This window comes from Chenopodium quinoa, unplaced genomic scaffold (genome assembly GCF_001683475.1).
Source record: "Chenopodium quinoa cultivar QQ74 unplaced genomic scaffold, ASM168347v1, whole genome shotgun sequence".
NCBI lineage: Eukaryota > Viridiplantae > Streptophyta > Magnoliopsida > Caryophyllales > Amaranthaceae > Chenopodium > Chenopodium quinoa.
In genome coordinates this window covers 13,494,088-13,520,235 of record NW_018742204.1, presented here as the reverse complement: position 1 = coordinate 13,520,235, position 26,148 = coordinate 13,494,088, and the positions used below count along the sequence as shown (strand labels likewise).

At 33.8% G+C, this 26,148-nt stretch overlaps 4 protein-coding genes and 1 pseudogene across 7 annotated transcripts; 1 reads left to right on the top strand and 4 right to left on the bottom strand.

Moving 5' to 3' along the window:
* Positions 1-229: 229 nt before the first annotated feature.
* LOC110730065 (uncharacterized mitochondrial protein AtMg00810-like) lies at positions 230-961 on the bottom strand. Its single transcript, XM_021909869.1, has 2 exons — positions 538-961; positions 230-426 (listed from the first exon to the last, which is right to left on the bottom strand). The coding sequence occupies exons 1-2, from the start codon at positions 959-961 to the stop codon at positions 230-232; spliced, it is 621 nt and encodes a 206-aa protein (XP_021765561.1).
* Positions 962-4,466: 3,505 nt separating this feature from the next.
* Positions 4,467-8,863, top strand: LOC110719046 (protein FAR1-RELATED SEQUENCE 7-like). 4 transcript variants are annotated; one of them, XM_021897963.1, is made up of 7 exons: positions 4,467-4,915; positions 5,440-6,547; positions 6,792-7,794; positions 7,873-7,962; positions 8,038-8,121; positions 8,205-8,270; positions 8,358-8,863. In XM_021897963.1, exons 1-7 carry the CDS (start codon positions 4,681-4,683, stop codon positions 8,838-8,840), a joined length of 3,069 nt encoding a protein of 1,022 aa, XP_021753655.1. In that variant the 5' UTR covers positions 4,467-4,680; the 3' UTR covers positions 8,841-8,863. The 4 variants fall into 4 exon arrangements, with proteins under 4 accessions (XP_021753655.1, XP_021753662.1, XP_021753658.1 ...); XM_021897970.1 differs by lacking the exon at positions 7,873-7,962; XM_021897966.1 differs by lacking the exon at positions 8,205-8,270.
* Positions 8,864-8,991: 128 nt separating this feature from the next.
* Positions 8,992-10,653, bottom strand: LOC110719037. Its single transcript, XM_021897953.1, has 6 exons — positions 10,296-10,653; positions 10,049-10,208; positions 9,818-9,946; positions 9,599-9,742; positions 9,284-9,484; positions 8,992-9,184 (listed from the first exon to the last, which is right to left on the bottom strand). Exons 1-6 carry the CDS (start codon positions 10,340-10,342, stop codon positions 9,071-9,073), a joined length of 795 nt encoding a protein of 264 aa, XP_021753645.1. The 5' UTR covers positions 10,343-10,653; the 3' UTR covers positions 8,992-9,070.
* A 7,374-nt stretch (positions 10,654-18,027) lies between these two features.
* On the bottom strand, positions 18,028-22,527 carry LOC110719029 (annotated as a pseudogene).
* LOC110729971 (universal stress protein PHOS32-like) lies at positions 22,255-25,714 on the bottom strand. The gene is made up of 6 exons (XM_021909788.1): positions 25,564-25,714; positions 23,944-24,035; positions 23,399-23,517; positions 22,549-22,621; positions 22,392-22,451; positions 22,255-22,284 (listed from the first exon to the last, which is right to left on the bottom strand). The coding sequence occupies exons 1-6, from the start codon at positions 25,712-25,714 to the stop codon at positions 22,255-22,257; spliced, it is 525 nt and encodes a 174-aa protein (XP_021765480.1).
* Between the last annotated feature and the right edge of the window lie 434 nt (positions 25,715-26,148).

Below are 26,148 nucleotides of genomic sequence, written 5' to 3'. Positions count from 1 at the left end.
TAAACAGTAAGAGAGAATATCAAGTCACATTGTTAATTGTTAAATTAGAGACAATTTATGAAATATTCACCTCAATTCTCATTCAACTCCACGGCTCAATACAACAGTATATATACATATATCACTAGGGTAACACCCCTAATATTCTATCATATCTTTACACAAGATATGTTTCCTAAAATATATCACAATAATATCCTAGGATAACTAGAATACTTCCAATACCCCCTCAAGTTGGAGCATAAGGATCACAGATGCCCAACTTGCGGAGTAAAAACTCAAATTTGACTTTCCCTAAAGCCTTTGTGAAAATGTCAGCCAATTGTACTGTGGTAGGAACATACGAAGGGTTGATGAGACCATCTGTAATAGCATCCCTCACAAAATGACAATCGGCTTCAATGTGTTTCGTTCTCTCATGAAACACTGGGTTTTTAGCAATGTACAATGTCGACTGACTGTCAAAATATAGGTGCATGCCACTGTCATGTCGCACACCTAAATCTCTTAGAACTCGCTTTAATCATTTCAGCTCACGAGTACAAGCAGACATAGATTTGTATTCTGCCTCGGCGAAACTCATAGCTATTGTGGGTTGTTTCTTGGTCTTCCATGACACGGGAGATAGACCAAGAAACATAAACCAACCCGTCAACGAACGCCAAGATAATGGACAACTCACCCAATCCGAATCACACCATCCCTCCAACTGTAGAGAACTATCAGACCTTAGCAGGATCCCCTGACCTGGACTTTTCTTCAGATATCTCACAACTCGTAGGGCCGCATCCCAGTGCTCTACCCTCGGACTCTGCATAAATTGAGACAAAATATGCACATAATAGGCAAAGTCCGGCCTAGTGACAACTAAATAAATCAAACGTCCTATAAGACGTCTATACCTCTCTACATCACCAAATAGATCCCCATCTGCCAGAGCTAGCCCGTGGTTCTGCTCCATGGGAAAATCTGTAGGTTTTGCGCCAAGCAAACCTGTTTCTGTAATAATGTCTAAGGCATACTTTCTCTAACTCATGAAAATTCCCTGCTTGTTTCGGGCTATCTCTAGCCCCAAAAAATATTTCAAAACAACCAAGTCTTTCATCTTGAAGAAGTTCCCTAAATATGTTTTGAATGACAACAATGCCGATTTATCATTCCCTACAACAATTAATCATCAACGTATACTAGCACATTAAGTTGCATTTTCCCTCTTGTCATAGTAAAAAGAGAGTAATCATAATATGACTGTTTAAAGCCATAATTCTTCAAAGTCGTTGTCAATTTTGCAAACCAACACCGAGGAGCTTGCTTCAAGCCATACAATGACTTCTTCATCCTGCATACTTTTTCGGAATTATTTTATCAAAGCCAGGGGGAATTTTCATGTATACCTCTTCCTCCAAGTCACCATGTAAAAAGGCATTATGGACGTCCATTTGATGGACTTCCCAATTCTTCATGCTACAAATGCAAGAAATGTTCTAACAGTCACCATCTTTGCCACGGGATCAAATGTCTCATTATAATCTAAACCTTCAACCTGATGATGGCCAAATATCACAAGTCTAGCTTTCAACCTTTGCAAATTGCCATGTTTGTCATACTTCTCTTTATAGACCCATTTACTCCCTAACGCCTTTTTACCAGGTGGTAAAGTCTCTAGCACCCACGTGCCTTGTTCCTCGAGTGCTTGAATCTCATCAGCCATCGCCTTTCTCCAACCTTCATGCCGAATTGCTTCTTTAAAATTTTTAGGCTCATTTCCACCTGTAATTGCTGCAATGTATTTTCTATGTTTCACTGAAAACCGGTGAGAATCAACAAAATGTGTTATGGGATAACCAGTACCTGAGGAAGATGTCGCGGATGAAATTTGATGCGTGAATGGACTTTTATTTCTGATAGTGTGGGTCACATAATCTCGGAGCTTGACCGAAGGAAACTTGGGACGCTTGCCTTTACCCATACTATCAAGATTATCTACATGTTCGATCCTCTCACCAACACTCGAAGACTGAGGCACTACCTCCTGTACGTCCTTGGTACTATGGTGAGGCTGACTGTTAGCCGCTAGAAAGTCATCGCCTCGGGCAGTGGGGCTGCTAAACTCCTCTACTGCTGTACCAGCGTGCGATGGAGATGCACCAGCCAGCTCTGTGTTGCTGGCAGTGCTGGCCACGGGCTGGATGTGGCTGCTATCCTCGCGCCACAAGCTGCCCGTGGTATCTGCTGTGAGAGGGATTTCATCACCCTCATACCCACAGGCCTCACCACCATTATTCTCCAAAAAAGGCCATTCATCATCACTAACTCCCTCACTCGAAGGATCCACACATATAGGTCGACAAACTTCATTAGTTTGAGGCATGGCAAAAGGAAATTCGAACTCAAAGAATTTCACATCACGAGATACAAAACTCTCCTTAGTCTCCAAATCAAACACTCTTCATCCTTTTTTTCCAAACAGGTATCCTAAGAACACACATTTTCTACTCCTACTAGCAAACTTGTCACCCTTGCTTCGTTGATTGTGAGCATAGCATAAACACCCAAAAACACGAATATAATCATATGAAGGTAGTTTACCGAATAACTTCTCAAACGGAGTCTTAAAGTTGATCAATCTAGAGGGTGTACGGTTGATCAAATGACAAGTTGCTTGCACACACTCTCCCACAAACTTAAGTGGCAAATGAGCTTGAAATCTCAAAGCATGTGCCACATTCAAAATATGTTGATGTTTACGCTCAACCCGCCCATTTTGTTGAGGCATCCCAACACAAGAGGTCTCAAATAAAATCCCATTAGCAAAAAAATAATTTCGCAAGGAATTGAATTCTATGCCATTGTCACTACGAACAACTTTAATCTCACAACCAAATTGTCTTTTCACCAAAGCAACAAAATTAAGAAACATTAATTCAACTTCTGTTTTATTACGCAATAAATACGTCCACACTCCTCTCGAAAAATCATCTACTATAGTCAAGAAATAACGAGAACCACAAGTTGACTCAACTTTGTAAGGACCCCATGAATCAACATGAATGAGTTCCCATGAATCAACATGAATGAGTTCAAAAAGACAACTTGCTCTATTATTGCTATTGGGAAAGCTACTCCTATGTTGTTTTGCTCGAGGGCATACATCACAAGGTTTATTTTTACTACTTCTACTAGAACTACTTACAACGGGAAGATGATGCAGAACTTTTTGCGAAGGATGCCCCATTCGTTGATGCCAAAACTATGTCGATCGATGACCATCTAGCTTCAAAGACTTCACCTCAGGAACACCTCGGAAATAATAAAGTCCATCCACTCGTTCACCCGCTCCAATCACCTTCCTCGTCGTTAGGTCCTGTATAACACAAAGCTTGTTAGTAAATTGCAAGGTGCAATTAGATTCATCACATAATTGTGTCGCAGAGATTAAATTGCAATTTAATTGAGGAACAAAAAAAACATTATCAATTCTCAATCCCCCTTGCAAAATTACAGTGCCAATTTTGGATGCATTAGCACTCTTCCCATCCGGCAAGCCCACCGGACAATGCTGAACATTTGAAACATTCGTCAAGAGAGATAAATCACAAGTCACATGGTTGGAAGCACCTGTATCAACAATCCAACCCAATTGATCCTTACCATGAATCTTGGGTTTCATAGTGGCTAAGTGATCAATAATCTGTTGAATCTGTGCGGAAGTCACACCCAAAAGAGCCGCACCATCAGATGCGGTGGCTGCTCCACTTTGCATAGACTAAGAGACGGACTACCTCCTTGTCTTGTTTGTACGTACAGGGGCAACAGCAGCACCTCGGCCCCCCTGTACGACCTACTCCACCACGACCCCAACCTCGACCCCCACGACCACGATTCCCCCACCAAGGCGGATAGTCGTGAATTTGGAACCACTCTGATTCGTCATGGCCAACACGATTGCAATGATTACAAAGTTTGTCAGCATCATCACTCGAACGTTGCGGTTTAAAGTTAGTATCATGTTGAAGTTTAAAGGCCATAGGACTATCCCGAGCTACGGAGGTACCATTCATGGTTACATAGCCTCCCCGCAAGCGTTCCACTTGAAAGAGTTGTTGATATGCCTTGTCAATAGTAGGTAGGGGATCTGGAGCGAAGAGTTGTCCCTTTATCGAAGCATAGACATCCTCCAAACCGATAAAAAATGGTGCACGAAATCTTCCTACCGCAACGGCTTTACCTGTGCCACGATGTTGCACTTACACTCCCCACACTTACATACAGGGACAGTAATACGGGTATTCAATTCATCCCATATTTTTGAGATTCGGCCAAAATAAGTTGCCACATAATCTGATTGGCCTTGTTTGCATTCTCCCAAGGACAATTTTAATTGGCAAATCCGTGTACCACTAACTACACAAAATCGGCTTTTAAGATTTTTCTACAACAATTGAGCATCCTTATATTCACTGAAAATTTTACCCTACACCCTAGTGTAGGGTGTGTTCCCTACACCCCCCCTATGCTACGTCGTTTTGTAGCTGGTATTGAGTTCTCATGTGCAGCTTCTTTCCTTTTGCGATTCTTTCCTTTTTTTTTTTTTTTTTTTTTTTCCTTTTTTTCTTTTTTTCTTTTCTTCCTCTTTTTTCCTTTTTCCTTTGATTCTTATTATTCAATTTATGTATATATATGATTTTAAACCCTATTTTTTCTCTCTCTTCAATTGATCAACCAACCTCCATTTTTGATCTACATTTTTCTCTCGCTAATTCATCTTCTTCATTTGATTTTTTGAACGAATTCGTTAATTGTTACCGATCATCAATGGCGAATTCTGCATCTGGAGATTGCGTTGATTTTGATCGCGATTGCGAGCGTGTGTTTCCTTCTGGACTTCGTTTCGTTGATTCGTTTGTGCAACAATGTGAGTAATTGTGATCATAATTTTTCAATTTTTAATTATCCCTAATTTGTTCTGTTATAATGCTCTGTTAATTTGAACTTAATTGATGTATTATTATTCACTTTCGATTTTTGAATTTACTACTTTGATTACATTATGATGAACGTTTTTGGATTGTTGTACTTTGTATGAACATTTTGTTGCTTCATTTGTTGTTTCATTTGTTGTTTTCTCTGTGTTTTAGAATTGTGTGTTTTTGTCGTATATTTTGTAGATTATACTTTCAATTAATCGTTTATGTTTTCTTATTCATTGTTACTAATGTGTTTATGTTCAGTCTTAAAGTCATTTTTGATCATTTATTTTTACATTTTTATATCGATATTATGTGTAGTGGTAAATAATGAAAATATTGTTCAAAATATTATGTGCTGAAATTCTTTTTGCAATTGATCATGTGCTGTTTTGATATTGAACATTTTACTTATTTGTTATTGTTCATTCATGAAACTCTTTATGATCATTTATAATTGTATATTGTGCAGTGGAAAAAAATGATGATATTATGTATTTAGAAGCAGAACAGTCTGAATTAAAGGATAAAGAATTTAAATCTGAAGATGAAGCTTTCGAAGCGTATAATGAATATGCTTTTAGGAAAGGTTTTGGAATTCGAATTGGGAAGAGTAAGAGAAGAAGAGATGATTCTTTTTTGATGAAAAGATTTGTTTGTTGTAATGAGGGATTCAAAGATAATAAGTGTAAGAATAAAAGGATTTATGAGAAGTTGGATCATCGAACTGGTTGTTTAGCTTTTGTGCAGTTTCATATTGATCATTTAGGGGTCTATACATGTACAAGACATGAAATGGTTCATAATCATGCTATGATTCCTCCTGAAAAAAGGCATTTGATAAGGTCTCAAAGAGATGTGAATAAAGAGCAGCTTCTTTTCATTTCAACAATGAAATTGAGTGGAGTCAAAGTTACTGATTCTTTGAGGGTTCTAAAGAAGGAGGTTGGGGGATCTCCTAATCTTTGTTTTACTGCTTCTGATGCTTATAATGCATTGTCATCTGAAAAAGCTGCCCAAATTGAAGGATGTGATGGTAACCAATTGATTAAATATTTTGCCAAGAGACATGTGGATGAGACAGATTTTTATTATGATTTTGAACAAGATGATAGTGGTGCTTTAGTTAGTTTTTTTTGGCGTGATGGTAGGATGATGAGAGATTATCATTACTTTGGAGATTTGTTGGTTTTTGATACAACTTATAGAACTAATAAATATGGAATGATATGTGCTCCATTTGTTGGGATGAACCATCATGGTAACAATGTCATGTTTGGTATGGGTTTTATTCTTAATGAGCGCACCGAGTCTTTTGATTGGTTGTTTGATACATTTTTGCACTCAATGGGGAGGAAAAGTCCCATTACAATTATGACTGATCAAGCACAAGCGATTGCAGCGGGTATAAGAAACATTTTTCCTTCAACTGTTCATCATCGTTTATGTGTATGGCATCTTGAACAAAATTCTAAGAAACACATTGGAGCATTGAGAGCTTTGGAAGGCTTTACAGATTTGTTTGGATATCTTTTGAAGTATTGTGAAACTCCTGCTGAATTTGAATATTTCTGGAAAAGGTAAATTATTGTTTTTTATATTTATTTTTTATTTTTATTATGTGATATATTTGATTATTATGTGATATATATATGAACATTTAGTGTTTTACATATGATCATACAATTTACTTTGTTATGTATGTTATCATAATATTATTAGTGTCCATATTGTTTATGATCATTATTCTTTACACAAATGTACATATTTTAATTTATATTTTGTTCATTTTTAAATTAATATATGATCATTTCTGTTATACAGGATGTGTGATAAATACAAATGTGAAAATGATGATTGGTTATGTGATTTGTATAAAATAAAGGAAATGTGGTGTCCTGCTTATTCTAAGAAGTATTGGTCTGGTGGTATATTGTCTTCTCAACGTAGTGAAACTACTAATAAGTCAGTTTCACAACGTCTTAATAAGACTCAAGGTTTATGTGATTTTTATCATGTTTTTCTTGATGTCATTTCTGAGTGGAGAAGTAAGGAAGGTGCAAGAGATTACAATACTCTGAGGGGTAATAGGCACCTAGCTTTTGCTAATATTGGTATATTAGTTCATGCAAGATCATTGTACACTATTCAAGCTTATGTTCTTTTTGAAGAGGAGTTCATTAGGGGGACAGCTTATGATCATGTTGATAATGGTTTGCGTTTTCCAGAATATTCATATCTTCTTTGGAGGCCTGGGAAGGATATAATTAAGCATGAAGTTGTTTTTAATAAGGAAACACATGCAATTTGTTGCACATGCATGTACTTTAGTGAGACTGGTTTACTTTGTTCTCATTCTCTTCGAGTATATCATTTGCATTGTGTGCGTAATATTCCACAAGAGTATATAATGAAACGATGGACAAAGGCTGCCATGTGTAGTCATGGTATTGAAGAACCTACTTTGAGGACAAATGTTGTGGCTACTAGTGTTTGGAGGTCACAAACAATCAGAAAGTTTGTTAAGTTGATAACAAGTTGTCAGAATTCTTTGAATGCAAGGGCAGAGGTTGAGTGTTATTTCAATCTGTTAAAAGAAAAGGTTGAGAGTGTATCAGGTGTAATTGACTTTAGTGAACCTGTTAAAGAGGTTGAAATTGTTGATCTTGAGATCAAGAATCCTCCAAAAGCTAGGCCTAAAGGTGAGAGGAATGTAAGGCCTAAGAGTACCTTGGAGAAGCAGTGTAACAAGGCAAAGGGTAATTTCAAGAGGAAAAAGTCTCTGTACACTCCTTACAAAAGGGGTATAGGGCAAGCAGTTGTACAGGTATATGATCATTTCATATTTTCAAATTGATCATTTCAGTTTTCGTAAATGATCATTTATGTTTTTTTTTTTAAATAGGAACTTGATGAGAACGGTTGTGCTGTTACTTATGCTAATTCTATTAGTGATCCCATTGAATTGATTGTTTTGAGCAATAAACGGGCTCAGGTAAATTCAAATGTGCCAAAAAAAACATTTTATTTATATTTTATTAATATTGATTTTTATAATTTAAAAATATAGGTCGGCTTAAAATCAGCTGTTGTAGAAGAAATTCCTTCTAGTTCTAAGGAATCAAATCATAGTATTTCCAATGATTTTGATCAGGTATATGAACATTTATGATCTATATTATAATTTTTTTTTATTTAATTTTTTATTTTTTATATTTTTTTTTGGTTTTTTTGTAGGCTACTGGTGAAAGCTCTCTTTCATCTATCATATCTATTGATGTTGATATTTCATCTATTGCTAAGGTTTTTTTTTTTTCCATATTTGTTTGTATAAGTGTTTGTAACTGATCATATACTGGTTTATTAATGATCAATTTAATTTTTTTAAAGGCGAAGGATTTAAATCTTGAAGGTGTTTCTGCTGTTCAACCTTGTTCTAATTTTGGTGCAAATGAAGGTGCTTCTGGTGTTAAAACTTACTCTCAAATTAATCCAAGAGTTCCAATTCATACTAGTGCGTCAACAAAATCTCCTGTTGTTATTCAACCTACTGTTCCCAGGAATGTTCAAAATCAAACTCAGAATTGTTCAAACACCAATCCAGAAATGATCATATCCAACTCCAGGAATGTTCAATCAACAAATGTTCAAGTTATTTCTCCTACGGTTCAAATAAATGATCAAGGATTTCCTGTTCAGAATGTTCAAGTTACTCCTCCCACAGTTCAAAGAAATGATCAAGGTGCTCGTGTTCCAATTCTTCAATCAAGAAATGTTCAATTAGGTTCTAAAAAGATTTCTTCTAAATATGATAGGTTGTTAGCCTTTTTTGATACAAGTGTAGCTAAACGTTTGGCTAATAAAGATAAATAATTAGTATTCCAGAACTTTATAAACATTAGACTTTTTTGTAATGTTGATTTAATTACTATTTTGTAATTTTGAATTTTCGATCTATTATATAAAAAACTTTCATTCAAAGATTAAAATGAAATATCAATTACAATAATATTAAAATAAAATCCATAAGTCTACTTCTAAAAAAAAAAAATAGTCATATATAAGAAATGAACATATACATAGTTGTAAATGAACATTTGAAACTACAAAGTTGCAAATTTTCTAGCTTTCCTTCTATTTGCTCTTGATTCAGTGTTTTCTTCAAATAACATCAGTTCTGCTGTGTATTGGAGCCTTAGATTTCTAATTTGTTCCACCTGTTGAACAAAATGAATTGTCAAATTTTAATTAAACAATCTTTACTGTTTCATAAATGAATATTATATCTTAAATAATTGATCATTTATAACTCTTACATTGTTTGGTTTTAAATCACAAATCCAGCTCTCATTAGGATCAGCAGTGAAGGTTTCCATATGCTTCATAATGTAAACTCCACAGTTTGTATAGTCATTGTTGCTACGCCATTTCATCTTTTCCAAAACAACTGTGTAGTCTTCAATTCTTTTTGCATCTTGATATCCAAGGTGTTTCATGTACTCTGCCAATCCTTTTAACTGATAGAAAAAAGAGTAAAAATTGTTTAGAAGTTTGTATTGTGATGAAGACATGAACAATTAATAAAATATAATTGATCATGTAGTCAACTATAAATGAACATATTATCTCACCATCATTTTTGGTTGTTCTTCATATTTTGCTTGGACTGATACCTTTTTTGGTAGTTTTCTATTGTCAATTATATGAATTTTGTCTTCTATATGATTGACGCACAACAGAAAAAAATGTTGAGAAGTTGATACTGGGAAGAAGACCTGAACAAATTATATAATGTTATTGGACAATATATTGAAGGTAATTGAACATTTGTATTAAACAAGAATTAATACCTGTTTATATCCAACAATGCTGTCAATTTTATTCAACTTCAGTTCATTGTCAATTCTTTCTATGAAGGCATTAATTCTTGTCTTCATTGATGATCCTTCTTGACAAACTTTATTTGTGCACATAATGTGCTGTTGAAATACAAACAAACATATAGAAGTTAAATGAATTTTTAGCAATTATTTATCATAGGAAAATAGAATCAATAATATAAAAAAAGAAGAAAGACTAACATGAAGCACTGTTGAGAAATAAATCTTGTTTCTCGGCTTTTTATGATTAAGAAACCTTGCCCATCCATCTATGACACAATTTGTCACTTCAACATCATCTCCAAGAGTTTTCATTTCATTTCTATTGATGAGATTCAAGCCATCATAGTATAAGAGTGCACTGCATTATGAACATTTAATAATATGAATGTGAACATATTTTTATAAAAGATATTAAACCTTAAGTTTAATTAGTGTAAGTAATTACCTTTCATCTTTTCCACCAAGAGAAAAGTCTACTGCAATTTGGTTCATGGCTTTCTCATCTTTAAACAGATCCTTGTACTTGACCAAGTAAGGAGATCGGAAAGCAGGAGGAAGTGTTTTCTTTTCGCGTTTTGGTCTTGTTGTTCAATATAAAATATTGTTAAATTAAGAAAATTATGAGGAACATAAATGAACATTTGAGTGTATATAAATAAATTTGAAATTATACCTTTCAACCTTTTCCTTTTCAGTTTTTTTCTTCTTTTCTGCAATTGACTTTTTCTTATCATCATTCCTGGTCATATTACATAACACAAATGTACATTTAGGTATATGAAAATGTTCATTATTATTTTTGAACATTTACTTAATATAAATAATGTACCTTTTTGTGACTTTTGAGGATGAAGCAACAATCTTCTTGTTTTCACTGAAAAGTGAAACAATGTCAGTACATATTAATAAAATAAAAGCTTCTTATGTAACACCCTGAATCATTTTCAATTCATAAAATGAAAGATATTGATTTAACATAAACCTATTGATTTAACATAAACCACACATTCATATTACATATTCAACAAAATAATGTTCACACATACAATAGTTTGAGAAACACCAGTTTCAAGTTACAACACGATAGTAACATAAGTTAAATTGTTCCATCTAGATATTTTATCCTACACCATTACATAACCCTAATAGTAAGACATGTCTTCAGGATTTTACCCCTCCACTTTTTCATCATTTTTTGTTTTTTCAAAAACATCTTCCTTGTTTTGTTTTCCACCTCCAACTGTGTTTTTTGGATCATCACTTTTTTCACCACCATCTGACCTAGGGTCAGCATCAACCACTGAACCAGATCCTGCATCTAAGAAAAAATTTAATTAGATATAATATAATTTCTTTGTAAATGAACATTTGAGTATTTATAATTGAACATTATACCTGTTCTAGGCAATCCTTCATTATCTGACCTAGTGTCAGCATCAAGTTTTGAACCAGTTGCTGCGTCTAACAAAATAATACAATTAATAATGAATATTTCTTGTTTGTAAATGAACATTTTACACTTTTTAATTGAACATTATACCAGTTCTAGAAAATTCTTCAATTCTTTGTTCTGAAGCTGCTGAAGTTTTACCCACATCCTTTTCTCCAGCTGTATTATAAATCATCATTTTGGAGATACACTAAGTTAATAGTATTTACACATAATAATTAGAAATGAACATTTCTACTTAAGTTTATGTACATTATTATTAAATATATGAACATATTACCATTTGTTGAAATTATTGGTTGTTCAATTATATCACCAAGTGTTGAAAAGGTGGGCCCTGTTTCTGTTTAGGACAATTTAGACCACAAATTTAGAATTTTTCATATAAAAATTAGGATATATAGTCTCTTTTAGTTAGAATTTACCAATGGCTGGAGAAGGTGGAGTCAACCCCAAGCTGAAAGCTTTTCTGATGTCATATTCTTGTTCTTTTTCCTTTCCCTTTTTGGTTAATTTCTTCCCAGTCATTTGCTTCTCAGTTGTTTGCTTTTCAGACCCTTGCATCAGATTCTTCTCAGCTTGTGCAAGTGCATTTAGGAAATCCTCACTGCCAAAGAATTCTTCATCTTGGCTTAGAATTGATGGTTCCCTAGCTACCACCTTTCCTAAAACTTCATCAACTTTTTTCACCAAGTCATTTCCAGGGAAGATATCCTTTGCCTTCACCAATTTTGAAGAAAGCTTTGACAGGTTTGAACAAGTTGTTTTTACCAGGGAAACAAAATCATCCATAAAAACCTATATGAATGAATATTAAAAATTATGCAGTTGAACATTTCAGATTATACAAATGAACATTTATGTTAACAAAAGTGATCATTTTATAACCTTAGGACTTTCTTCAACTTCTGCAGCAATCCTTGGTAGAATTTTCCCTCTCCCAAATCCCAATTCTAATTCAATCTTCAACCTCTCAAGAACCATGTCTCTATTCCATGCAGATATGATAGGAATTGTTCTTGGAGGCCTTTTGTCTAACCTCTGAACTCTATCAAAATAGAACAACTACAAGAAAAAAGAAAACATGGAACAGAACATAAACAATAAAAAAAAGTGCATTTATTTAAATTTAAATGAACATCTTGTATCTAAGAATATACCATCAGAAATTGAAGAGGGCCTTTGTAGAACCCCTTGCCTTGCTGCTTTCTCCAATCAACATGACATTTGATAAGTGAGTCATATACAAACTGACACCAGTTCAAATTTTTTATGTTTTCTTTGTCCATCATAGAATAAAGAAATTTGAAATGGCATTGATTGTTTGATACACATTTCATCAAGCAGTTCACAGCCACTGCTAAAAAGTTAGTAATGAAATGTTCACTTGGTGGTCTGTTGTTGGTGAATTTATCATTTATGTATCCATTCACAATCTGCAAACAAAATGAACAAAACATTTATACTTTTGATCATTTAATGTATTTAAAATGAACATTTAAAACTGATCATACCTGACTCACTGATGGAGTTTTTCCTGACCATGATTTTCTCCATTTCTTCAGAAATTCTGCATACTCCTCACTAATTTTATCAGACTTTGGCTCAACAATTGGAATTTCTCCTGTAGGCAAGCCATAAACTACCCTAACATCCTCTACCTCAATTTCTATTTTTTCATTCTTTGGTAGTTCAAAATACTGGCTATTTTCTTCAAAACTTCCCAATAACCAGTTACAGAACTTTTGATCAAGTTGAGGTAAACTAATGTCAAGAAGTGATCCTAACCCTATATCAATAATTTGTTGTTTTTGGGTAGGTGTCATCTTTTTTATCCATGCAATGAACTTCACATGTCCTCCTCTCTTTGAAGATTTCTCTTCCTCAAATTCATCTTCCTGAATTTCCTCAACTTCATCAGTTTCTATTGCTTGAACCATTTCAGTTTTCATTTTCTTTTTTCTCCTACCTTCAATCTTTCCTTCATCATACAGTACCATCTTTTGCTCCTCCTTTTCAACCTTTGCCTTCACTGAATTCCCTTTCTTTGCCTGTTTCTTCCTTGGCTTTACTTCTTCCTCTTCCTCCTCTTCCTCCACCTCATAATCATCCTCACTGACAGGCTCTTCTTCTGCTCTATAAACTGACTCTTCACTATCATCATCACTGTCAGGATCTTGAGAGGGTTCATCTGATGGTACTTCTTGTATTTTTTTTCTCTTTCCAGCATTTCTCTTGGCAGGACTGACATCTGAAAATTAAATATATAATTTTGTTTAAGTATTGAAAATGTACAGTAAGCAAATGATAAAATGAACAAAATTGTTTTCTCAAATGATCATTCTATATATAGAAATTGAACATTTATAATATATCATTATATACCTGCTTTTCTTTTGCCAGCAACCTTAGAAGTTTTCTTCACTTCTAGAGTTTTCTTTTTCCCACCTATATATTGAAATTGAACATTAATGATATACCATCATAAATGATCATTCTATACATTAAGATTGAACATTTACCCTTTTTGCCTTGGTCTGGAGGATATTCAGCAGGAGCACCTGCCATTTTTTTTATTGGAGTAGGTGCTGGAGGTGGTGCATCAGCTTCCTTTTGAATAGGAAAATTCCTTGTAGACATTCTTCTCTTCTGTCCTATTTTTGCGGTTTCTTTAGCAGGCTCAACATCCTTCTTCAGGCTTCCCTTTTTAGATTCATCTAACAGAACATCTATTGTTTTTAAAAAAATTTATGTTAGTATATTTGAAAGTGTAATATTTATTGTGTAACAGAAAAGTATTATGATTACCTTGGCTCCTTGTAATTCTACCACTTGGCACAACAACAAGGCTTTTGTTTTTGTTTTTCCTTGCAACCATTTTGTATCTTGTTTTCATTTTGGTTGACTGATCACTTTTTTGTGATGATGGAGCTGTCTCCTCACTAAGTTTTGTGGAAACTTTATCATCATCTTGATCTAGAAGATAAGTTTCATCCTCAATTTGAACAAAATCAGGTGCAATTTGTGCTGCATATGAAATGATCAAATATAAAAGATTAAATAAACATTATTAAATTGGATGACAAAAGTTTACTATATACAATATAAATGAACATTTCAGGTAATGAATATGTACATTTTCCACTATTTACCTTTCGGATCTGTTGTCTTTGTAGACTCATCTTCCACTGTTTTCTCTTTAGGGATTTTCTCCTTTTCAGGCTCTTTTTTTCCCTCTTGTCCTTCTATGAAAATTTAATTAGTTAATATTTATATATTTTTTTAATCTTATTGAACATTCAATATTATGTAGATCCAATATGAACATTTTATGTAATAAAAATGTACATTTATAAATTTTTACCTTCTACATTTGTTGTCTTTGGAAAGACATCTTCCACAGTTTTGTCTTTAGGGCTTTTCTCTTTTTCAGTCCCTTTTTTTCCTTCTTGTACTTCTATTAAAATTTATTTAGTTAAAATTTAATTTTTTTAATCTTATTGAATATTTAATATTATGCTTTTCCAATATGAACATTTTTTGTAATAAAAATGTACATTTTAAAATTTTTACCTTTTTCCACAGTTTTCTCTTCTATTGGCCCTTTTTCTTTCTTTTTTGCTTCACCTTCAAAAGTAATAGTATTGTTAAAATTGATATTTATGACTATTAAACAAAAATATTCAATAAATATGATCATTTACCTTTCCTGATTTCCTTGCTTGCCTTTTCCATTCTTTTGAGATTTCTCATAATTCTGATTGTCGATTCTTTGTACTTTCTGTAAATGTATGATATTAACTTTGAAATATATTCATTAATTGATTAAATTAATTCAATTATTTAAATTTAAACATACTTTGGGTTTCTCTCTATGTCTAAATGTATTTCTTGCATCTTGTCCTTTAATGTTGTTATTCTTGAATCATCTTTGGGTTTTCTGATATTTCATTAAAAATATGTTTGAATTTACAATTTTGATTAGTAAATAAAAAAATGAACATATAACTTATATTACTATTGGCCATGAGCAAACTTTTTTGTACTGATTTTCAAATGAACATATAGTCTATCTAAATTGAACATTTAAGTTTTCTTACTTTTGGCCAAGACTATTCTTTACTGGATTGCTTTGCACTTTTGGTTGAACTTCTTCTTGCTTGCTGAAATCAATATTAAGAAATACTTTAAATAAAAAATGCACATAAATTGTACATAAAATATACTGTTATAAAAATGAACATTTGTTTATATAAAATTGATCATTAGTATACCTTTCATCCCTGCTCTCTTTGTCAGTTGTGTTATGTGTAGCAGACACACTCTTAGTTGTTGCATTAGTAGCAGGAATGTTCTCACTTTGTTCACTTAAAAAAAACAGAATTATTTTATATAATATGATATTAAAGTATGAACTAATTTATACAATGAAGAAGATAATTAGTTATTTTGTATAAAGCTTTTATACCTTATTGTTTGATTTGTCTCTGGTGGTCTTGATTTTGACATAACAAATTTCACTCGAACCTTTTTTTTTTCACTAAAATTTTAAGAATTACCTAATAAGTTTGGTATATATATACAATGTACAATAATTTAATGTAAAAACAATTATTTTATACATATAAACTTACTTGTTTAAAGTGTATCTTTCATAACTATTACCATATTCATTTTGTTGTATAACCTTCTTTAGAGTTAATGGTTCAGATTTCCCATCTCTAAATTGAAGCAAGTGTATCACTCTAAATGGCACATCACTACATTATAAATTAATTACATGACATTAGTTTGAATGCATATCACTGAAATGATTATTATCATATTTATATATGTGCATGATGATTTAATGAAATGTATATTTGTTATTTAAATCTCAATGACTACTCAAATGAACAAATATACATATATGATCATAATTATATCTATAAATGAACATTATGAGTATCAAATATGATCATATACAATGATGTTTCAATGAAATGTACTTTTGTTTTTAAATCTCAATAAATACTCATATGAACAAATATAAATATATGATCATAACTATATCTATAAATGAACATTATGAGTATCAAATATGATCATATACAAATAACATATTAAACAAAGATAAAACCAATTTTATCAAATACAACTAGCATATTAGACATGAACATAATATATTCTGTAAATGACTAATTACCTTGGTAGTGGAGACATTGTTAAATCCGTACCAATTGACTTGTCAATATCTTTTAAAAGTTCCGGATCTACAATTGGATCATTTTGGCGGTTTTTTTTTCAATTTGTCTACTCTTGACTGAAGAGGTACATCATCATCATCGTCTCTGTTTTATTTAATAAATTGTTAATGTTTTAGTTATTTTCAGTAAAATCTTAGAACAATTACTACAATCGCAAAAAATTTTAACAAAAATTAGGTTTTACAAAAGTTAGGGTTCATACATTTCTTCAGAAATTTTCAACAAATTACTCGTCTGTGAAGTATTTTTCTCCAAAATCATACTACAATTGCAAAAAATTGAACAAAAATTAGGTTTCACACATAAAATCGCACTATAATTGTCATCGCAAGAATATGAACAAAATTACTTACTCTTTGGTAACATTTTGCTCTGATTTTCCAGTTTTATCTTCCATGTTCTTCTCTAAAGCGTTTTTTTTGCAAAATCACTCTACAATCACAAGGAAAAGAACCAAAATTATGCTTCATACAAAAATTGTACTAAAATCGTAATCAAATGAACAAAATTACTTACTCTTTATCAAAATGCTGCTGCGATTGTTTAATTTCATCTCGAATATCAGACATTTGAAGTAATTATGAAGTGTTTTGAAGCAATTTTGCAATAATTTGAAGAGAATTTCGTTCCGATTCGACGGTGTTGATGAGAGAGAAATTCTACAAAAATGAAGAAGATGGTTTTTAGAGAGAGAATAATTTGATATGGATAGTTTTTTTTTTTACTGTGGTTAGTGGGGGTAGTTACTGTAGTTTGTGGGGGTAGGGGAAAAACGCAAAACGCTGCGTTTTGTAGGGGGTGTAGGTTATGGTACCTACACTAGGGTCTAGTGTATACTAATTATATATTCACCAATTGTAGCCCGCACCGAACGATCTAAAGTGTTTGTGATCCACGCTACCAACATTGAATGAACTGCTGCCCAATCCTCCAGTTTGTCAGCATCAATTGGCTTCGGGATTGAACCCTCAATAAAGCCGTATTTTCTCTTGGCCTTCAAGGAGGTACGAATAGCTCTCGCCCACTCATCATAATTATCTCTTCAAAGTTGATTCGGAGTTATGATATTTCCGGGCTGTCACTCGGCCCTAGGTGATAGATCATGTCTACCTTTGTTTTTCCTCCATCACCAGAACCTCCAGTCATCACTCACAATTCAATGAAGGGAAATTTTTTTTTAAAAAAAAAATTAATCGGTACTCAAAGGCAGGAAAACAATCGTCAATTATGTAAATTGATCAATCGAAAAAAAAAATTGAGATCGAAACTAGGCTCTTGATACCATGTTAAATTAGAGACAATTTATGAAATATTCACCTCGATTCTCATTCAACTCCACGGCTCAATACAAGAGTATATATACATATATCACTAAGGTAACACCCCTAATATTCCACAATATTCTATCATATCTTTACACAAGATATGTTTCCTAAAATATATCACAATAATATCCTAGGATAACTAGACTACCTCCAATATTAATAAAAACACAAGTTTCCATTCTAAGACTTCATTGACAGGAGAATTTACAATTAATAGCATTTACACGGACTGGTTTCAGTACTAACAACTAATATGTTATTACAGAACAAAATACATTAAAAAAAAAAAGGAAAAATTGCTAAAAATAATACAACATTTGGCCCATTCTTTTTTAATAATACAACCTTTGGCTTATTTTGTAATAATACAACCTTTAGGGGTGTTCATTTTAAACAAGATAAAATCAAATTTTTGGTGGACTTTGAGGTTAGGAAAGGAAAAGGATGAGTTTTTGGTGGTGGGGATGAGGAAGGATGGAATATCCCCTCCCCTTTTCCCACCTCAAAACTCACCGAAAATTCGATTTTTATCTTGTTTAAAATAACACCCGTAAAGGTTGTATTATTACAAAATAATCAAAAGGTTATATTATTAAAAAAGAATGGGACAAAGGTTGTATTATTTTTAGCAATTTTACCTAATAATAATAATAATACCATTGAGGTATTGTAGATTTGTAGCTACTTGCTTACTTTCCTTTTCTTTAACCCCTCCATTGCATGTGTTACAACTTACAGTTCAACTTTATCATTGTTTTCAAAGGCGGTGTAGTAAAAAAGAGGAAAATTGAAGTTTGCTTGAGAAGTTTTTTCTTTTTTATACTCATCACTTCCTAGAAACCACTATGTCATTAGCTAAATGATCCATCTCTAACACAAATTCATCTATTTGACAAAATTTCCTTTGACTAACCACCATAAATAGTGAGCTCCCTTGATGACCCCTTTCCTTCCTAGTTCCTAGTATGGGTGATGCTTCATTGAGTCGATGAGCTTGTATCTGCAAATATGTCATGTTTGATTATTAAGACTATTGCTATACATTGCTGCAGATATACTATTGATAGCAAGTAAAGTAGGCAGTGAAAAGGCCTGCACTAGTTAATTTACCTGTAAAGCATTTTCGCAGTGATATTTTTGTTTCATTGTTCTCAAATTCCAACTCTTCAAACCACTTTCTTTCTACTCTTACCTCAATCAATCTTTCCAAGCCTTCAGGCCCTATGGGAAGCTTGAGGCATGGACATGAGAACACCGTTAGATGTTCTAAAGTTGGAAAAACAAGAAGGAACCATGGTTGAGTAAGGCTTCTGATGTTCTTCAAATGTTGCAGCTTTAATTCCTGCAGCCAAGGAAAGATGGTATGGGTATACTCTACCCCTGTGCAGGTATCATTTAGCTGACCTGATGGCGCACCCATCTGAATCTCATGATCTCCAATGTAACCAATTACAGCTTCCATAACTTCGCAATTTGATATCTCCAAGTATTGCAGCTGATTTAGCATTTTAGCAATAGCTAAGGGGAAGAGAATCTTTACCAGTTTACAGTCCTCAACTTTCACACGTTTCAAGCTCTGAAAACTTGTAGATGGAGCTACACCTCTCCATAAAGCTGTCAAACTAGGGGCATCTCACTCAAGTCCAGTAGCCGGAGATTAGTCAATCTTTTGATTTCTTCTGGAAACCTGGCAAATGAAGACTTTCGCAGGCTAAGAATTTCGATTGATTTCAGCTCTCCAAGTGCAGATCCATCTTTCAGATTATTGTTTTCCACACAAAGAGTCTTTAAGTTTGTGAGAAAAGAGAGTGAGGTGGGTAACGCCACCAGACTTGGCATATTGCTGAGATCAAGTACTTGGAGTGCTTTCATCCCAGCAAAGAAGCCATCTGATATAGCCTTTAGTGATGTGTTATTTTGAAGCAGAAGTAGCATGAGCTCTGGATATTCATCTTGTCCACTAAACATATTAAACTCGTTGTTGATCAAAGACATCCTCATAACATAATGCAATTTGCTGGGCCACTCCTTCAATCCTGAGCCTGCCTTTACCATGAAACTGTAATCATTGCTGGAAGCAATTGATATGGCCAAATCACGAAATACATCATGCATTTTTACAGATTCTTCATTCTTACCACTCAGCAGAAGGCAAGAAGCTTTAAGGTTACTGATTATAGAATGTACCTTGTTTCTTGCCTGTTCGAGAGTTAAATCATCAGAAAACAGTCTTTCACCAATTCCATATCTCAAAAGATCTTCAATGCGAACATCATAATCTTCAGGAAAGAGGGCACAATATAGAAAGCACATTTTAGACTCTTCATCCCGAAACTCATCAAAACTTAGCTTGAGACATGAAAAGACCATTTTATGCATCCCTTTGATGTTCACGGGGCTTGATTCTCGCAGTTGAAATGCTGCATCTTCCCAAAATCGTGGTTCTTTATTCCTTAAGACCCTTCCCAGTGTCACCAAAGCTATTGGCAAACCTCCACATTTCTTAGCAACTTCATTTGCCAAACTGTTCAAGTCAGGTGATTCCACAACATCTCATGCAAACTTCTTGAAAAGATCCCATGAATCTTGCTGAGAGAGGGGTTCAACTACTACACTAACATTGCAATACATCTCACTGCACACATCAAGGTTTCTAGTAGTTATCGCAATTTTACAATTACTTCTATCCTTCCCTGAAGAAATGCCTACCCAGGACAAGTCCAATCTCTCCCACACATCATCCAAAATTAAAAAAGTCGTCTTTCTTGCTTCAGCCTTTCAGCCAGTCTCAAAGATCTCACATGCTCAGTTTCCTCTTTCAACTGCAAACCTAAGCCTTCTGCAATCTCTCTCTGGATTTTCAGCATAACAGGATTCCGAGACACAGTAGCAATAACAACCTCATCAAACATACCCGTGATCTTGGCATACTTTGCTACTTCTCTAATCAATGAGGTCTTCCCCACTCCACCCATTCCATACACCCCAATAATCTGGTTATCATCATGCTTTAATGCCTCAATGATTTTCCCCATAGCGACTTTAGTAGATTCAAAAGCATCAAAATCACCTGTAGGCATCATTTCAATGCTAGGCGGTGGTGCTGGTTGAGACACTGGAATCTGTTGTAAACTACCTTTCAGCTCATTGACAACTTTGAGCAACTTTGCTGCTCTTTTGCTTGATGAATAATGACTGCGTAAATTTGTGCAGCAGAAATTGAACTTTCCCTTATCTTCCTCTCTTAATCCACCCAAAAGCTTCTGCACATCAGTCACAATCATCTCTGTCTTTATCAGCCATTGTTCCATTTCTTTAGTTGTGAATTCTCCTCTGCGGCGAGCTGCATCTGTGGTATATCTTGCTGTCTCCTGGGTTATCTCAAGCTCAGTTGTTTTACTTCTAAGATCTTCGATGTTTCTGCGGAATTTCACAAGATAACCAACTTCATGTTTCAGGGGAATAACCAAAAGTTTTGCAACTTCAGTGATAGGGGTAATTATGATTTGTAGTATAGTACTAGCCATTTAGTTTTTTTTTTTTTTTTTTTCTCTCTCTCTCTCTCTCTCTCTCTCTCTAATGATCCAACAAGAATAAGAATAGATACCAATTCAGATTATAAATTGCAATATTTGTAAAAAGATGGAATAATATGTTTATCTTCTCCTTTATCAACATCTTGAGCAGGTAAACAATTATTAATGGAATAGACAATTTGTTCAGTAAATGGACACTAATTAAAGTAAGTCTTCGTCAACCAACTACAACAAGTCTTCTGTTTGTACAATAATTCATTATTGGACCCTTGCTGTTGTATCATTTGTGCCTTTGTGTTATCTTTATAGTCAGATCTGCAGTTAATAATTTGTGTTATGGACTTTCTCCGTTTTTTTTAGTTAAAACACATTGATTTTACACTACTTATATACTCAGTTATCTCTATTTTTGGTCATTTATACATAAACGAAAACACAGTCCTTAAAGATTTCATTAGATTCGTCTTTAACTTTACGTTATTCACAAATTTTTAGTTTTATTTTTAATTATTAATCCTACACATTCTATCTTCCATCGGAAAAATGGACCTGCAAGAAAGTAGTTGTTCCTGCGTTCTCAGCTTTAATGGTCAAGGAAGCCATGCAGGAACAGCTAAGTGTTAGGGCTGCCAATATGTTACTACAATGAAAATCTAAATCCCAAATCTAAAGCAAGCAACACAGCATATTCTAACTTGAAATGGGATCAATCTACCACTTGATCTACTTAATACATGGTAACTGGTTTAGCTGCCAACATCACCATGTAATTTCCTGCAATACTTTGATATGTTAGTAAGTGACATCTAACATAAAGATAACCTAAATACACAAATCTCATGTCCACCTAGTGATATCCCTCGTTGGCTAACCCAACCTGCAGGAATCACACAGAATTTTCTTACAGCAACTGAACTTGATTAAACTTCGTACAAACAGCTATAAAAAAATGTCACAAAATTTTAGCTCTTTGATATAACAAACCCTGCATATTTTTACTAGTGGAACAACAGTAATATGTATCATATCGAGCTGGTATAAAAGCTGCATATATACAAATATCAGCAATATTTAGCACAATATGCTGGAAAACAAAGATATCATGCCTTTACATAGCTGCAAATTGATATTTCCTTCAAACAGATGGCTTTACAACGAGGACAGGACACTTTGCATGGTGAACACAGTAGTCGCTCACACTTCCAAGGACAGTCCTGCAAGAAAGATATAAATAAGAGGGAAAGAAAACTGAAAAAAGGTAGGGGGGTCATGCATAATTCACTATCTGGTTAATCCATAATGTATTTCCCAGGACGGTTATAGCAGAAAATCAAACTAAACATTCCTCATGGAATAAAGTAACCAATCTATTGGTGTTACAGCACAAAATATGAGAAATGTTGTTTAGTCTTGCATTAAACATCTCCAATTTTAATCTGCAATGGATCGCCCAAGGACATAAGAAAGGAAGCTAGGGAGAATCACTACTATTCATAATATGAAGTACATAGCTTGGAATAGGCTTTGTATAATTGCTTTATTAAAAAAAAATGACTAACAAATGCATACTATAATTTTGGTACGGTAATCCAACTAATATAGACAACAGCTTTACTTGCATTTTTCTGAAAGCGAACAAGTGGTTCCAGGGGAGGATTCAGTAACTTCATCACTCATTTTCAGCATGCTTTAACAATTAACTATCTTAAGCTAAACATGTCAATTTGTGACTCATTGGCCTAATTATTGCATGAGATTGAACCAAATTATACTTCATTGGTCTTAAAGACTTCTTTGCTGTACCAAACTATTTTAGTTCAATTCACTCTATTACACAATTTTCAATCACTAGGCATAATAATGCATTTCTCCAATAAAACTCGTCAGACAGTTCAAAGAGAAGGGTAAAAATGAGCATACATAGTACGAACACTATTATAGCTTACAATTTTACTAGAGTAGATTATAGAACATTAGAACTTCAGACTAACCTCCTTATTCGTCCCCTACTACGGCTGCCAATAATCAGTAGCTGACAATTAAATTTCTGTACTGCATCACATATGGCTTCTTTTGGATTGCCCATCAAAGCAACTGTCTCAGCATCAATCTGTATCCAGTAAGATACTAAGTACCGAGTACCAACAAGCTAAGTTCACATTATGAGATGTATATATATATTTATTTAAGACCTAGCAATAAAAATATGGCTTCCAAATTCCGTAAAACTGTATTCAAATAATTGAACAAGGTTGCCTCTAAGAACTTTAAATCTTCCATGATGATTGTTACTACATTCTCTTTTAATAGTAATGCATTCCTTTTTGGGAAGTCGCAAAATTATTGCAACATTACGCAATTTGGATAATAATGTTGTCTAATGTCTATCACTCTCTCTTCATCACATTGGTCACTCTTATCAACCTGTTCCTCTCCTTTAAAATGTGCATCAGCCAAGTGATTGCATTTCCAAAAAGATTATGAAATGCAGTATACTATACTGTCAGAGAAATAGTGAAGATTTCAAAGTTCTTACCCCATGCTTTTCACAGAGTTCCTTTGCTTTTGTCAGGAGAGAAACAGTAAAGTCCTTCTGATCACCTTGGAGTGATGTTACCAGGTCAAGAGCTGCATAAATAGAGGTAAAAGACTCACAACATGAATGTGGTACGGATAAATGACTTGTTGAGTATTATACTGCATGCAGTCATATATATACGTCGAATAGCTACTCTCAAGTCTTACTAATTTTACTTAGACAATGAACATTCATTAAATATTACAGCACAAGTTCTGCACTGAATCTAAATTAAACATTAGGAATCTGATAATTGTAATCTATCATTTTCTAGGTAGTATGAAAAATTCAGCTCTAAGATTAGAAACAAAACTTAAAAGTTTAAACCATTGCTTGATTCCCAATCCAATAATAGGAAGAACAGAAATTGTAACCCCCAACATTTTGTATTTGCTTTAAATGTTTTCCTTGAAACTGATTAAGTTTCATTCCATGAGAAAGAGGATAAGACTGTCACAAAAGAAGCAACATCTTTTTGATCTTATGCACTACATAGCATGATAGCAAGAAAGAAATTTAGTTATATAAAGTCACTTATCCATAACTCAATATGTATCAGAAAAAACTCTCATAATTCTCCTATATGGCTGAAGATGAAATACTGTAACATGACTAACAACTTCGAGTGAACGGAGGGCATAAGTTAAAGAGTTAAACCCCATAAGCTTGATCCCCGATTAGTTAAAGAAATTAGGAATATAAACTAACATAAAACTAATACACTCATTCCACCACCAAAACTAGTTAGCAATAAAAACACCCTACCACGGGCTTAAAAGACCAAAAGAAGCAGAACACGACTACAGCAACTATCAGCAGGACAGCAGAATCAGAAGACCAGGACCAAAAGTAACTTAAAAGACAGCAGGCTACGACAACCTAGACCAGAAAGCACAAGAAACACAGCACTAGCACACAAGATTCATTAAGCAGCTACATACTAGGCAACATTTTCTATCTGATTTAGTACTTTAGCTTCAGAAGGCTTAATAATCTCACCAAACACCGTCTAGTTACTTTGCAGCAAAACACAACCATCTTGCACAAAGATCATACATAAGAATGACTTCTACCATCAATTTTGTTTTTAGCTTTAATTTATTATAGCTCAATCTTAGCCTAAAAGGTATAAACTTCAATGACACCTTGAGAAGTGGTACATATTTTAAACTCGACTTTTTGTACTCCCTCCGTCTTATTAAGATCATTCAACCATCTTTTAATGAGAGCATTTTGGATCAAATGGGGCAATTTTAAAAGAGTATCAAAATAACAATAATTGGCCAAAAGGGTGATGAGAATTGATGCCAGGATTTCGTAAAATCGGGAGGGAAGCTCTAACCACTTGAGCTACCCCTCATTCTAAGCAAAAATAATTAGTCATTGTACATTAATTCAAACATCAGTAACCCGACCCTTCCCTTTTACTGGTCTGATCAGGCCAACTTTCCCGACCAGACCCGCCAGTTCCTAATCGGTTCCGGTTCTAATTTTCGGTAACAGGAATTTTTTTTAATAATCTAGTCACTTAAACCGAAAACCCAAAAATAGTAAGTGAAGAGGAGAGAAAGAACTTACGAACAGAGCCATAACTGCCAGAAAAAACACCAGTATAATCAGCAGAAGTAGCATTAAAAATAATGACACCGGATTTCAGCTTATGATCAAGATTTTCCACTGCCCATTTAAGCGCATAACTGCTACTCTCACTCCCATCAATTGCTATCATAACCTTCCCATTTTGCTTCGAACCCCTGCTATTTCCTCCTCCATTATACTGCCACTATTTTTTTCTCTCTCTAGATTTGGACGTAATAGTCAGAATTTAGGTATGATTTTGTTGTGAGAGAAAGATGATCCAAATTGGTAATGTTTTTGTTGACATTTATAATTGCTTGTATTTGAGTAGAGTGATGTTTAAATGAGTAAGATGTTTACACCTGGTTTGTTTTCCCGGCTATCAATTATCAGTACTACTATTTCCCACTTACCTTAAATCCTACGTTGCCACGAGTGATGTCCTCCTAGTCCTTACCCTACCCACTCTTAAATTAATTATGAAATGACCCAATCAATGGATTAATACTGTTCATTACACATTTTATTTGGAATTTGGAAGTCCATGTATTTGACATATTTTTTTAAAGAAAAATTAACAAAAAT

Bases quoted from the DNA above. Each gene is read 5' to 3' on its own strand.
- LOC110730065 (XM_021909869.1), bottom strand. From the start codon at position 961: ATGGAGCAGAACCACGGGCTAGCTCTGGCAGATGGGGATCTATTTGGT. The intron at 427-537 runs GTGAGCTGAAAT...CTAAAAACCCAG, and splicing joins ATCTATGTCTGCTTGTACTC to TGTTTCATGAGAGAACGAAA.
- LOC110719046 (XM_021897963.1), top strand. From the start codon at position 4,681: ATGATTTTAAACCCTATTTTTTCTCTCTCTTCAATTGATCAACCAACC. The intron at 4,916-5,439 runs GTGAGTAATTGT...TATATTGTGCAG, and splicing joins TGATTCGTTTGTGCAACAAT to TGGAAAAAAATGATGATATT. The intron at 8,122-8,204 runs GTATATGAACAT...GTTTTTTTGTAG, and splicing joins TTTCCAATGATTTTGATCAG to GCTACTGGTGAAAGCTCTCT.
- LOC110719037 (XM_021897953.1), bottom strand. From the start codon at position 10,342: ATGAACCAAATTGCAGTAGACTTTTCTCTTGGTGGAAAAGATGAAAG. The intron at 9,947-10,048 runs GTTAGTCTTTCT...GTATTTCAACAG, and splicing joins ATTTCTCAACAGTGCTTCAT to CACATTATGTGCACAAATAA. The intron at 9,185-9,283 runs GTAAGAGTTATA...TTTGTTCAACAG, and splicing joins GTGATTTAAAACCAAACAAT to GTGGAACAAATTAGAAATCT.
- LOC110729971 (XM_021909788.1), bottom strand. From the start codon at position 25,714: ATGATAGCAATTGATGGGAGTGAGAGTAGCAGTTATGCGCTTAAATGG. The intron at 24,036-25,563 runs GTAAGTTCTTTC...CTATTTATGCAG, and splicing joins TGGCAGTTATGGCTCTGTTC to CTCTTGACCTGGTAACATCA. The intron at 22,285-22,391 runs GTTTGTTATATC...TGATTCCTGCAG, and splicing joins CACTAGTAAAAATATGCAGG to GTTGGGTTAGCCAACGAGGG.